A 12,164-nucleotide genomic window follows, 5' to 3' on the forward strand; every position below is an offset into this window, starting at 1 on the left:
GCGCTGCTCCGCCCTTTCCTGCAGTGACTCGGCGGTCTCTCCGCGAGCGCGCACGCAACGCGTCTGTGGCTCCGCCCTCCGGCCGCAAAACACCAGCGTGAAAGGCTATTGGCCAGGAGCGCGGAGTGCCCGTCCAACGGGCGGGCGCGTTGTTGAGCGGTGGGTGAGAAGCGCGAGCGGGTGGCTGCCTGAGGGGGTTCTGGGGAGGCGAAGGGGAAAGGCAAGCAGGCCGGCTGGCGAGGAGGCGGAGGAAACGGTTGTTTCGGCTTTCGGCTCTCCGCCGCCATGAGTTCCATCGGCACCGGGGTGAGTGACCCCTGAGGGGAAAGGGAAGCGGCGGCGGGGGAGCGCTGTCTCTGGGCGAAGCCCCTGAGGGGCTCGGGAATGCGGGCGAGGCAGGAAGAAAGGGCGGCCTTCTTTCCCCTCAGCGGAGGACTCTGTCGCGGAAGGGGGTCTGTGAGGAGAGGCGTGTGACGTCACGCGCGCGGGGGGGCGGGGAGGACTGTGCTGCTGCTGCTGAGTCACTTTGGGGAAACTGAAAGCAAAAGGCCTTTTGGGGAGAAGCTGGGAGAGGAGGGGAAGCATGGAACTTGATTAAAAGATGTGATTGATCCTTTAAATCAAGGGTCAGCAATCTTTTCCAGCAGGGGGCCGGTCCACTGTCCCTCAGACCTTGTGGGGGGGCCAGACTATCAATTCCTATACTCCACAAATAACCCAGAGATGCATTTTAAATAAAAACACACATCATACTCATGTAAAAACACCAGGCGGGCCCCACAAATAACCCAGAGATGCATTTTAAATAAAAGGACACATTCTACTCATGTAAAAACACCAGGCAGGCCCCACAAATAACCCAGAGATGCATTTTAAATAAAAGGACACATCATACTCATGTAAAAACACCAGGCAGGCCCCACAAATAACCCAGAGGTGCATTTTAAATAAAAGGACACAGTCTACTCAAGTAAAAACACTGATTCCTGGACCGCAGGCCAGATTGAGAAGGCGATTGGGCTGGATCTGGCCCCCAGGCCTTAGTTTGCCTACCCGTGCTTTAAATTAGTGGCAGGGAGACTCTCTGGTATGTGGACCAGTGTTCCCCTGGCAAGGGTCTATTTTGGCCCGCTAAGTCCATCCCCCCCACCAAATGCCAACCTGCTCCATACAAGATGTCATATCGTTTTATGGATTATAAATGTTTATATCATAGGGCTTAACGCTATAATTGAGGTGTTTAGCCTATTTCTTAGTTGCTGCTTTGCTAAGTGTTTTATAGATTGTAATTGTTTTATTGATGTTTCATTGATTATGATTTATGCTGTTCTTGTGATGTTTTGTTGTGCTGTTGTGGCTTGTTTGTAAGCCGCTTTGGGATTCATGTCTTCGGAAAGAGGCGCAGAAATATAATCAAACTTGTATGCACAAGACCTTGTGTTGAGTAATTAAAATTACTATTGTCATCATCAATTTTTAAACCCCTTAATCACAAATGTCTCTAAAAGGTGTACCAAAAAAACCCTCGAACATAAAAATCAGAAGTCAGGTCAAACTTCCCTGGATTTATTAATTTTTTTAATTTAAGTATTTGGGAAGTTCAGCAGGGATGGGGCCTGTCTGACATAAACCAGGAGCCTTAAAGAGCTCTGTCTGACATCAACCAGGAGCCTTAAAGAGCTCATTTGATTGTTGCCTGGCAGGCAGGGTGCCTTTTAAGTTCCGATTGGGCACCTCAAAGTACAACTGATCCCTGCAGAAAATGCAGGTTGCAAATGGCACCATCAACTATAACATCTGGGATTGGTCACATTAGAAGATTTCCTAATCAAGGGTCCTGGACTGCAGTCTATCCAAAAGCAGGGGTTGCCTTTGGTGCTGATCAGTGCTGACACAACCCTTACCTGGAATTGTTTTAAGAATAGGAAAGTAGATGGCTAACCTGTTAAGTATATTTTTGTTTTTTATATAAAGTTAAAGGATCATTAAGGGTCTGGCTTTTTGAAGTGGGTGGAAACGTACCAAACTGTGGGGTGGTCTACACATGGGTTGTTTGGAGGGAGTGGGTGGCGCTGTGGTCTAAACCATTGAGCTTCTTGGTGAGCTCCTTTGCTCTGCCCCAGCTCATGCCAACCTAGCAGTTCGAAAGCATACCTGTGCAAGTAGATAAATATGTACTGCTGCAGTGGGAAGGTAAATGGTGTTTTCATGCGCTCTGGCACTAAGATTTGTTTGGCCTCCCCACCCCATTGAGCTATAAAGTCATTAGGACCAATCTATGTCATGGTGTGATGTGCAAACTCTGCCACTTTCTCAAACTTTAAGCAAGCTTTCATTAGAACAGACTTTGTCTACTGCTGCAAACGTCAATATTTAGCACTGCAATCCTTTCTGATAAGCTTGTACATTAGCTTTTAGGCTGGGCCGGCCAGAGGCCTGTGAACTTAAGAAAAAATATATGAATTAACATTCACACCCAACACCTGAAATAATGAGCTGGATTTTCCATTGTATAATGTGTGAAATGGTCATATAAGATGAAAAGTTGAAATGGAAGAAAGTCACTGCAGTTCTTGGTTGGCCAGGAGAGGTAGCTGTTGACTCGTCCAAGTCACTATGAAGTTTCTACACCTGGTACCAAGAACCAAATTAGCTCCGCAGAAGAAAAAGAGAATGGAGCTCACAAGGGAACAATACTTGCATATTATAAATATAATTAAAACAAAATGCATTTATTTCTAAATACCAAAACCCAGGAGGCAGCCTTATTCACCTGAAAACCCTCTGTTCGTATACATTGTGGCATAAACTATAGCATAGGCTGGTTGGTAAAATGTTGGTGGTCTGCTATCATGCTTGCTGAAGATGGGTGAACAGACAGTATTTTTATTTTGTCACGCAATAATTGATAGGTCTCAAACAAAGGAGGAATAAACACCCTCCAAACAAATGCCTGATTTCTGTACTATACTGTGAAGTGTCTAAGATGACAACTGAGGTCATTACCTCAGTGATTCTCTTAAGACTTAAATTAGGCCTTCATGTTACTTGGGCTGCAGCAGAAAACAGCAGCCCCATTCTGCCTGTTTTTCTTCCCTGTAATGTCAGATGCAGACCCGTGTTATTGCACTGCAAGTTTTCCTACCTTCACTTTGCTTCAGGAACTCACTTTTGTGGTGATGGGGTTCTTGAAGCATGAGGTGATGCAAACTGTCCAGTGTGACTAGATGTTATTGTGGAACAGCTTGTTGTGCTTCCCTGGCTGTTCTGGAAGGCTATTGGTTATAGTACAGTGTGGATTGTTTTAATAAAATCAACGTAGTTTATAAATGACAACATGAAAAGACACAACGTAAAACATTTTTTTGAATTGGCATTTTCAGATATTTCCTAAATATACAAAGTATGTACAGTAATGAATTGCTTGAATTATATATTGTGCCACTTCTAAGGGTGTGTGTGTGTGATGCTTTGCAGTTTCAGAAAATAGTGCACGGTATGTGCATTTAATAATTATTGCTTGCTCTTAATTTATGTGAGAGTTACAACAAAAAATTAATTACACAAAACATACATTCTATTTTTATGTCAAACATGAATATTTATTTGGTTCGGTATGCATATATTTCAAACATATTTTTCTTTCTCTTTCCATATAAGAGAGCCTACAAATGTTAAACAGATGGTCAGACCCAGCAATTGTTAGCTACATAGGAGCTAACAACCCTAATTTTGAACTGTGTGGGATTCAGTGCTCAGTAAATGTGCTTGGAATTAGAAGTTGGCTTTCTATAGGCCGTTGCCCCCAGATTTTCAATTATTGGGCAGAATGATTTCTTCCATTATTGCATTTGTTTCATGTGTAAATCATAAAATACATAGTTATAACTGATTTTTATTTTGTAGTCTATCTATTGTAGTTAAGAGGTATACCTTACTTTTTAGGAGGAAAAAAGTGAGTGTTATGGTGCAAAAAATACGGTATATGTTGTTTAAATTAAATAAAACAAATATTCATAGTTTGAGAAATGTGCAAATTTAGAGATTGTTTTTATAGTAGGAGAGCAACACACCTTATTTATACAGCATACAGCGGGTATGCAGTGAAATTGACTAAGGAATTCCAGTTCCACTGCCACTTGCTGTTCTTTGAAAAAAAGCTACAAATGTATGCTTCTCTTTTGCAGTATGACTTGTCGGCATCTACATTTTCTCCAGATGGCAGAGTGTTTCAAGTAGAATATGCTATGAAAGCTGTGGAGAATAGCAGGTAAGAGTAAGACATGTTATTTATTTATTTATTTATTTATTTATTTATTTAAAAAACCCTTTTTTTAAATGACCAAAACCCTGATATAAAACTTAATACTAAAAAGAACACTTTTGCAGAGACTAAACAGTAGAATTTACAAATGAAATTGCTTTATACTGCATCATACCACTAGACAATATACCCCAGTATAGCCTCCTTTGACTGGCAGTGGATTCGCTTTAGTGGGTTGGGAAGTTTCCAGTTCACAGACCTAATTAGGGTTGGCATGTGGTCCCTGAGACAATCGTCCACAAATGGTGACCCTCTGCTATCATGTATGATGGGTATAAGCAGGTAAGAACACAGATCCAAGGCAATAATTGGCTGAAAATGAGTGCTATTTGTGCAAGCCCTGCTTTGTTCGCAACACATTTTGAACCTTAACTGCACCCACAAATGGACTTCAGAAGGGCTTGCTGCAGCAGCTGATTGGCAATTACACTGAGCGCATCTGAAGTTGTCATCTGACATTATTCTGACATGTGATTGATAGGTCAAAGTTGATCTATAGGGCGTGCAGTACTGAAGGATCCAGCCCACTAGCCATGTACACTTCCCCACTCCTGGTTGTATAGCATCAGACAAAGATATTACATGTTGCTACCTGGTCCTGCGTGCAAAGCATGGGTTTCTCCACAGAACTGCAGGTCCTTTTATTTACCCAAGAGGCTCAGTGGTTTTGACCACAGCGCCACCTGTGTCCCCCATAGTCTCCTTTAACTGGACTACACCATCCAGTGGTCCTTTACCTACGTTTACCTGCTTTTATTTGTATGTGTTCTGACCTCTTGAATTCTGTGAACTCCTTCTTGTACCTTGCTTGGGAGTAAGTCCCATTTGCAAGTGACATCAATAAGTGAAGTTGGGTTTTAGCCTTACAGCCTGCCATCATGCATTTTTACTCAGAGGTAAGTCACAATGTGAAGCCTCTGTTTTCATTAAAATCAACCAATGTTTTGCTCTGAACCTCTGTAGGAACAGGATTGCTGCTTTTTCATTGTTCCATCTTGGCAGATACATGATGTGATAGCAGCTAGTCAAACTAATTCCAGTTGAACCTACTTTCATCTAAAGCCCAGTCCGTGCATGTTTCCTCAGGGATACTTACTCACATGGAAGTGTGCCTAGGACTGCAGCTGACAGCTATAAAATTATTTTGGTTCGATGATTTTTTAAAAAGTTGCATGGTGGTGTAAAACTTTAGCTTTAAAAAGTTTGGATATTGTTGAAGTCAGTGTATACACATGATTTTCTTAGAAAATCTATGTCTTTGAAATGTATTGTTTCATTTAGGCAATATTTTCATGCCATAAGGAGTTTTTTAAAACATAAAGTTTTTTTAAAACAGTGCAGTGAGGTTGCACATAGTAGGCAAGCTAACACATGCTGCATTGGTGGTTCAAAATATTAGTGCTATACAGTACTAAGCTGAAGTTCTGTCAAAATGGATAGCATTCAAGTAATGTGTCCCATGAGTGGAAGCCTTGCTCCAGGACTTCAACTTGTTTAACCAGGCTTCCCCTCTTTCCTCTGCTTGTGCCCCCACCCTTTTAGCTTTGTGGGAGTTGTTGGAACCCCCAGAACAGTGGGGGGGGGGTAATGAGAGGGTTGGGTGTTCTGATTGGAAAGTCAACATGTGTGACCTAACAGAACAATTGCCTTAGCTTGATGTTGAATTCCTCCCACAGTACATGTGTATGTTTTCTCGACTGTATTTGATAGTAGTAGCTTTTTATCTTGATCCAGTACTGTCCTAAAAAGATGAAAATTTGAGTAAATACTAAAACCGTAATACTTTAGTTCCAGAGCCATATAATATACCTTGTGATTCTCTTATAAGCGTCATGTGCAGGCCTTTCCTGAACTGGGCTCATTTTCATCACTTGCAGATAGAGTTTATTGTAGATTAGTAATGTTGTTTGTTTTTTTAAATTAATTAGGTTGGTTTTTATTGATGTTTTTAAAAGAACTGTTAACTTGTTTTTCCTAGAGCACCTTCTGATTGAAAATTCAACTGAAAAATCCTAGCAAGAAGTACTTTTAACTGATTACTGTATCGTAACTTTTTTTTCAGTACAGCAATTGGGATACGGTGTAAAGATGGTGTAGTCTTTGGAGTCGAAAAATTAGTTCTGTCCAAACTGTACGAAGAAGGATCCAATAAACGCCTCTTTAATGTCGATCGACATGTTGGAATGGTGAGTTAGTCCTCAGTATCTTAGAGCATTCATTGCCGTTTAGCACGTGCTGAGGCTTATTCCCCCTGTCAAATGGCCTCTTGGATAAGCCACTGGTAACTTTTAGCTTGTAACTTTTAGCTTGTAACCAGGAAGGAAAGCGTCAACTTGCAAGGGTGGAAATGCTAGTTTGACCAGTTCTGGAAACATGTGCCTGGCAATCATGTGTCTGTTGTAAAGGATAATGCCAGAGAGATACACGGGGAGTGTGGTATGTTGACTCAAATTTCTGTTTTGATTTTTGTTGTAAGATGGCTGATGTTTATTTCAGGCAGTCGCAGGACTCCTAGCTGATGCCCGTTCTTTGGCTGACATAGCAAGGGAAGAAGCTTCTAACTTCAGATCCAACTATGGTTATAATATTCCATTGAAAGTAAGGAGCTTTGTTTCTTTTTGCTTCTATCCGTATGCAACTTATGAAAAGCACAGCATGCTTCAGATGCTTTGCAGGAAACTTATTTAAAACTATTTCCAGTGCTCTTACCATTCTTCTTTCTTCCCTCCTCCCCAACAGCATCTTGCAGACAGAGTGGCTATGTATGTACACGCCTATACTCTGTACAGTGCTGTCAGACCTTTTGGTTGCAGGTAAGAGTTTTTATTCATTTATACTGCAATTCACAACACACTTGCCAACCAGAGTTCAGACCAGATAGTAACTTAAAATGTGTGTTTGTATATGAGAAAAATACATTTGTAAAACACAATTTAAAAGCTTTTATCTCTGAGCGCTAAATGCACAAACAAGGGTAATAATCAAGTGAAGATGCTCTGCTGGATTCTTGCAAGTTTCAGAAGGCAAGATCTCCAGATCTAAGGAATGCACTCTTGCTGCTTGAACTTGGAAATCTGGATTGCTTACTTAACACAACCTCTTAAAAAATCCACCAAGACTGCTTAGGAGTGAAAAAGAAAAGGAAGGCATCAGCCGAAAGGGGAGGGGCAAGGAGGGAGGCAGGAAAAACACAACCTGGTGCTAGATGGAGAGTTTAGCCAGGCATGTTTTGACAGAGTCCTTCCTCAAGGGGAAATAATTAAGTTCTGCTTTCAAAAAGGTGCGTCCTCTGGGTTCTGTTGGATTATATTCAAAATGTGCCGCGGTGTGTTTTATCCAAATTCTTTCCTATCAGCATTACTAAGAATATTCAATGGCCTGGATCCAGACCTGCTATTCCACTCTTTCTGTTTGTGTGTATTGGATCCAACTGAAACTGCTCCTCTTTTGAAGCATCTCTGAAAGTCTCTTGACTGAAGAGCGGGGTTTTTTCCAAGGCTTTAAAAATGATTTCTGCCCAGTTTCTTCTCTCACATTATTTTTGAGGGCTTGCCAAACTTCCAGAGCAGACTTTTGGAGGCATTGAGGGACTGCATGGTGAGAGGAATTTTCAGAAAATGCCTGTCTTTCCTCTGCCCAAGGGAGCATCCAGTTAGCAGAGTTCCACTCCACGCAATTCTGGATCCAAGTCCAACCCAATATACCCACAGTTCACTAGTAAAAATAGGTTAAATCCTATTCTCTTCTCAGTATGTGACCTAGAAGTATATGCATACCTTATTTAAATCAGCTGAATAAAAAGGGTTGCCCTTACAATTTCTGATTTGGAATAACAAATATTGGGCATCCTAACCTTTCTATTAAAATTATGGGTATGCTAGAAGCTAAAAAAAATTGGGAATCTTAACAAGTATCTATAGGTCAGCAAAACATACCTTAAGAACACCCCACGTTCTTAGGCAACCATTCTCAACTTGACATAGTCCACATGTAATAATTTGGGAAGATATCTATTTGTGCTGTTCCGCCATGAACAGAGCTTTTCCGGTAAGTGTTATCTGAGTGAAGAGAAGTGTGGCAGAAATATATTTACCATTTGGCAAGGTGATGCCTATGGTTGGCAAGTTATAGTAGTTAAATATGAACCCAATGGTACATTACAAAATAGGGTGTAAAGTACAGAAGTTTCCCATCCCAATAGAAACGTCTCTGTGTTAGTCATGGGCTGTGGCTTGTGCAGCTGATTTCAATGAAACTTTCCCAGATTGCTTACTTAGAAGTAGGCCTCATTGAGCAAAGTGGTACTTCCCATTAAGTGTTTGTAGGATTGCAGACCTTTTGTCATTTATTCTCTGTCTGGCAGTTCTTCTTCAACAAAATCTTTTACATTTCCAGCTTCATGTTGGGTTCCTATGATGGTGATGATGAAGGTGCTCAGCTATACATGATAGACCCATCAGGCGTTTCATACGTAAGTTAAATCTTCATAGGTGGGGAACAGTTAGTTAGATAGGCAGTTGTATGACTCTTGCTCATCCACTGAAGTCCTTTAGTTTAAAGTGATTGGGGCAGCGGGGAGCAGCTGGCGGTTGGTATTGGGCTGCTTACTGATCCCTAGTCCAGAAGATCACCAGATGTTCAGTATACTTGTGCAGGTGTCTGGAATGGGACTGACACAGTATGAACTTCATCTGAATCAAGGTTAGGACTGCACTGCTCTTTGATAAGGCACATGCATGCATTTGTTTGTGACATTCCAACACTATGTAAAACGTTTGTAATAATTACAGATATTGTTTGGTTTAAAGTTGTTCCTGTTGCATTTACAGGGTTATTGGGGATGTGCCATTGGAAAAGCAAGACAAGCTGCAAAGACAGAGATTGAAAAGCTCCAGGTAAGGCATTGCCTTGTGCTTCTAAACAAACAAATGCTTCTAAACAGTGCTTCTAAACAAACATCCCAGGTGTCTCTGAAACATTTTTTCCACAGGGCAGGAATTTTCTGGGTTTATTAATCCAGGTATCTAGAAGTGTTGCCTTCTCAGTAAAATACTGGACTGCTGTCACCAGTTCAAACTTGACCTTCCAAGAGCTTTGTGAATAACAAGGATGTGTATGGATATAATCTTGGTTCTTCAGGAGTTAGATTGGTGCAGAAATGAGCTTCCTGAGAATCTAGATAGAATTTATTTCACACTTAACTATAGTGCATTGGGTTTGTGAGCTTTATTTGAGAACAAAGTAAACACAATAGTATGTGATTAAAATGCTCACTGTATTTGTATATCCACAGATGAAAGATATGACTTGCCGTGATGTTGTTAAAGAAGTTGCAAAAATGTAAGTTTCTTACAATGTTGGTTTGGGTTGATTCACTGGGGCAGTTCTTACATTGAATTGTCTTTGGATGATGGGCTGGGATCTAGCAGTTAAGATAAAAAGGACTTTCTGTTTACATCCATTTTATGACCCTATTTGATACTCATAATTTCATATTTTTGTGTGAAAGTCTATATAGCTAAGGGATGAATTATTTAGATGTTGAAATTTTGAGTGAACTTTCTATTTGGAGGGTGGATTCAACTTTTGATAGGTGATCGATTTCACGAGTAATGCTAAACCCAAAATCCTGGCTTATTGCGTGAGTGTTTTGCATTCAGCTTCATTCCTCCCTTGCTGAAAGCTCCCATCTAATCATGATTTGTTTACAAGCCATGGGAAGCTATGTTTCAAGTGCTGAATCCTGGCATATTTTACTGCTTGTACAAAGGGAGGAATGAAGAGGCAGGAAATGATGGAATTGTGTGCAGTTTTCTTTAAACACTAACATCAAATTAAATCATGCCAAATAATTCTGAAAGAGGACCCTTTTAGAAGCATTTTATTTCCAGTAAGTAACAGAGGAGCCAGAGTTTTCATGTGATTTTTAGGAGTCCTGAAATTGTGACGTGCATGTTTCTGAGTATATGCTCTCTTCTAAAAGGTAAAGGTAAAGGTACCCCTGCCCGTACGGGCCAGTCTTGACAGACTCTGGGGTTGTGCGCCCATCTCACTTAAGAGGCCAGGGGCCAGCGCTGTCCGGAGACACTTCCGGGTCACGTGGCCAGCGTGACATCGCTGCTCTGGCGAGCCAGAGCCGCACACGGAAACGCCGTTTACCTTCCCGCTGGTAAGCGGTCCCTATTTATCTACTTGCACCCGGAGGTGCTTTCGAACTGCTAGGTTGGCAGGCGCTGGGACCGAGCAGCGGGAGCGCACCCCGCCGCAGGGATTCGAACCGCCGACCTTTCGATCGGCAAGCCCTAGGCGCTGAGGCTTTAACCCACAGCGCCACCTGCGTCCCTATGCTCTCTTCTAAATGTATGTAAAAACTGTTTACTGTTGAGCTCCTCCCGTCCCAAAGCTGTAAGTGGGTTCCTACTATGCTTCTTGATAGATACTTGGAATAACTACTTTTTCTGTGTTTATTTTTTCTAGAATCTACATAGTCCATGATGAAGTAAAAGACAAAGCTTTTGAACTTGAACTCAGTTGGGTTGGAGAAAGTAATGTATCGTTCAAATCTTCTCTTCCTTCATTACTGTTTGCTGCTTTATGAAAATAGTTAATTTTGTAACTTGCTGTGATTTATCCTTAATTAACAGCATATCTAAAACAAAGAACCTGTGTCCCTCCAGATGCTGCCAGCCTCCAACTCACATCATCCCTGACTATTGGCAGGGGTTGTTGGAGGCCAACAACATCTTTCGGGTCTCTGGTTCCCCACCCTTGACTTAAAATTGAAGACGTGTGCCCTTGTATGGGGGTACATAATCTAAATACCATGGCTGTATACAACAAGTCTGCTCAGGAGTAGATCCATTGAAATCAGAAGCCGTAACTTAAGTCTGCTGGTTTTAATGAGTCTACTGTATGACTATAGCCCATACTGTTTTTCAGAAAACAGTACGACAAAATTAGTTTGTGGCACATTTGTATATGACGTTGCCTTTGCTTCAAACTTAGAAGATAGGTTTGCATTCTAAAAAAATAATAATTTCCTCTTTAATTCATAGTAACCAAGGGAAAACATGAAATTGTCCCAAAAGACATTAAGGAAGAAGCAGAGAAATATGCTAAGGTAAGTGCTGGAACTTTACTGTCTGTTGTACATAGGAAGCTGCATTAGGCATCATACATTGGTACATCTTGCTCAGTAGTCTAGTCTAGCTGGCAGTAGCTGTCCAGATTTCAGGCGGGGAATGGTCCCAGCCCTGCCTGGATGTGCCAGGGATTGAAATGGGGACCTTCTGCTTACATTCCTGGGAGGAAAACATCTCTTCCAATTCCTCTTAAGTAATTTTGGTTTACAAAAGATAATCTGGTCCATAAATCTTAAAATACCAGTTACCTTTAAGTGGAGAAGTGATGATGCAGGCTGCTGTAGAATTTGTGTGCTTTTATGTAAAGTAGGTATAAAATGTCAGCTATTTAATTCCACAAATTGTGCGCACAGCTAGATTCCTGGTGTATGCATAACATGTGGGATGCTGTCTGTTAGCACGGAAGCAGTAGGACCTGATCTTTTCTCTTTATTTCTACAGGAATCTCTGAAAGAAGAAGATGAATCAGATGATGAAAATATGTAACACATTGTTACTTTAAAACAAATGTTTTAATCTGTACCACAGGCCTGTGTATGTATTTGACATGATGTATGTGCTGGAAGACTATTTTGAGTGACCAACTTGCACTAAAAAATTTTTCCAATTACTGTTTATATTTGAGTATCAATTATTTGTCCAAAAGCTTTGTTGTTGTTGCTTAGTCGTTTAGTTGTGTCCGACTCTTCGTGACCCCA

The 12,164-nt window shown here is 41.2% G+C and overlaps 1 protein-coding gene across 1 annotated transcript; it reads left to right on the forward strand.

Moving 5' to 3' along the window:
• Positions 1-144: 144 nt before the first annotated feature.
• Positions 145-12,083, forward strand: PSMA3 (proteasome 20S subunit alpha 3). The gene is made up of 11 exons (XM_079962981.1): positions 145-306; positions 4,188-4,270; positions 6,387-6,510; positions 6,821-6,922; positions 7,064-7,137; positions 8,720-8,795; positions 9,154-9,219; positions 9,618-9,664; positions 10,802-10,869; positions 11,380-11,444; positions 11,908-12,083. Exons 1-11 carry the CDS (start codon positions 286-288, stop codon positions 11,950-11,952), a joined length of 771 nt encoding a protein of 256 aa, XP_079819107.1. The 5' UTR covers positions 145-285; the 3' UTR covers positions 11,953-12,083.
• The last annotated feature ends 81 nt before the right edge of the window (positions 12,084-12,164 follow it).

This window comes from Podarcis cretensis (genome assembly GCF_951804945.1).
Source record: "Podarcis cretensis genome assembly, chromosome: 1".
NCBI lineage: Eukaryota > Metazoa > Chordata > Lepidosauria > Squamata > Lacertidae > Podarcis > Podarcis cretensis.

Excerpts from the sequence above, each read along its gene's own strand:
- PSMA3 (XM_079962981.1), top strand. The coding sequence starts at position 286 with ATGAGTTCCATCGGCACCGGG. Across the intron at positions 4,271-6,386 it reads AAAGCTGTGGAGAATAGCAG|TACAGCAATTGGGATACGGT; the intron begins GTAAGAGTAAGA and ends CTTTTTTTTCAG. Across the intron at positions 6,511-6,820 it reads TCGATCGACATGTTGGAATG|GCAGTCGCAGGACTCCTAGC; the intron begins GTGAGTTAGTCC and ends TGTTTATTTCAG.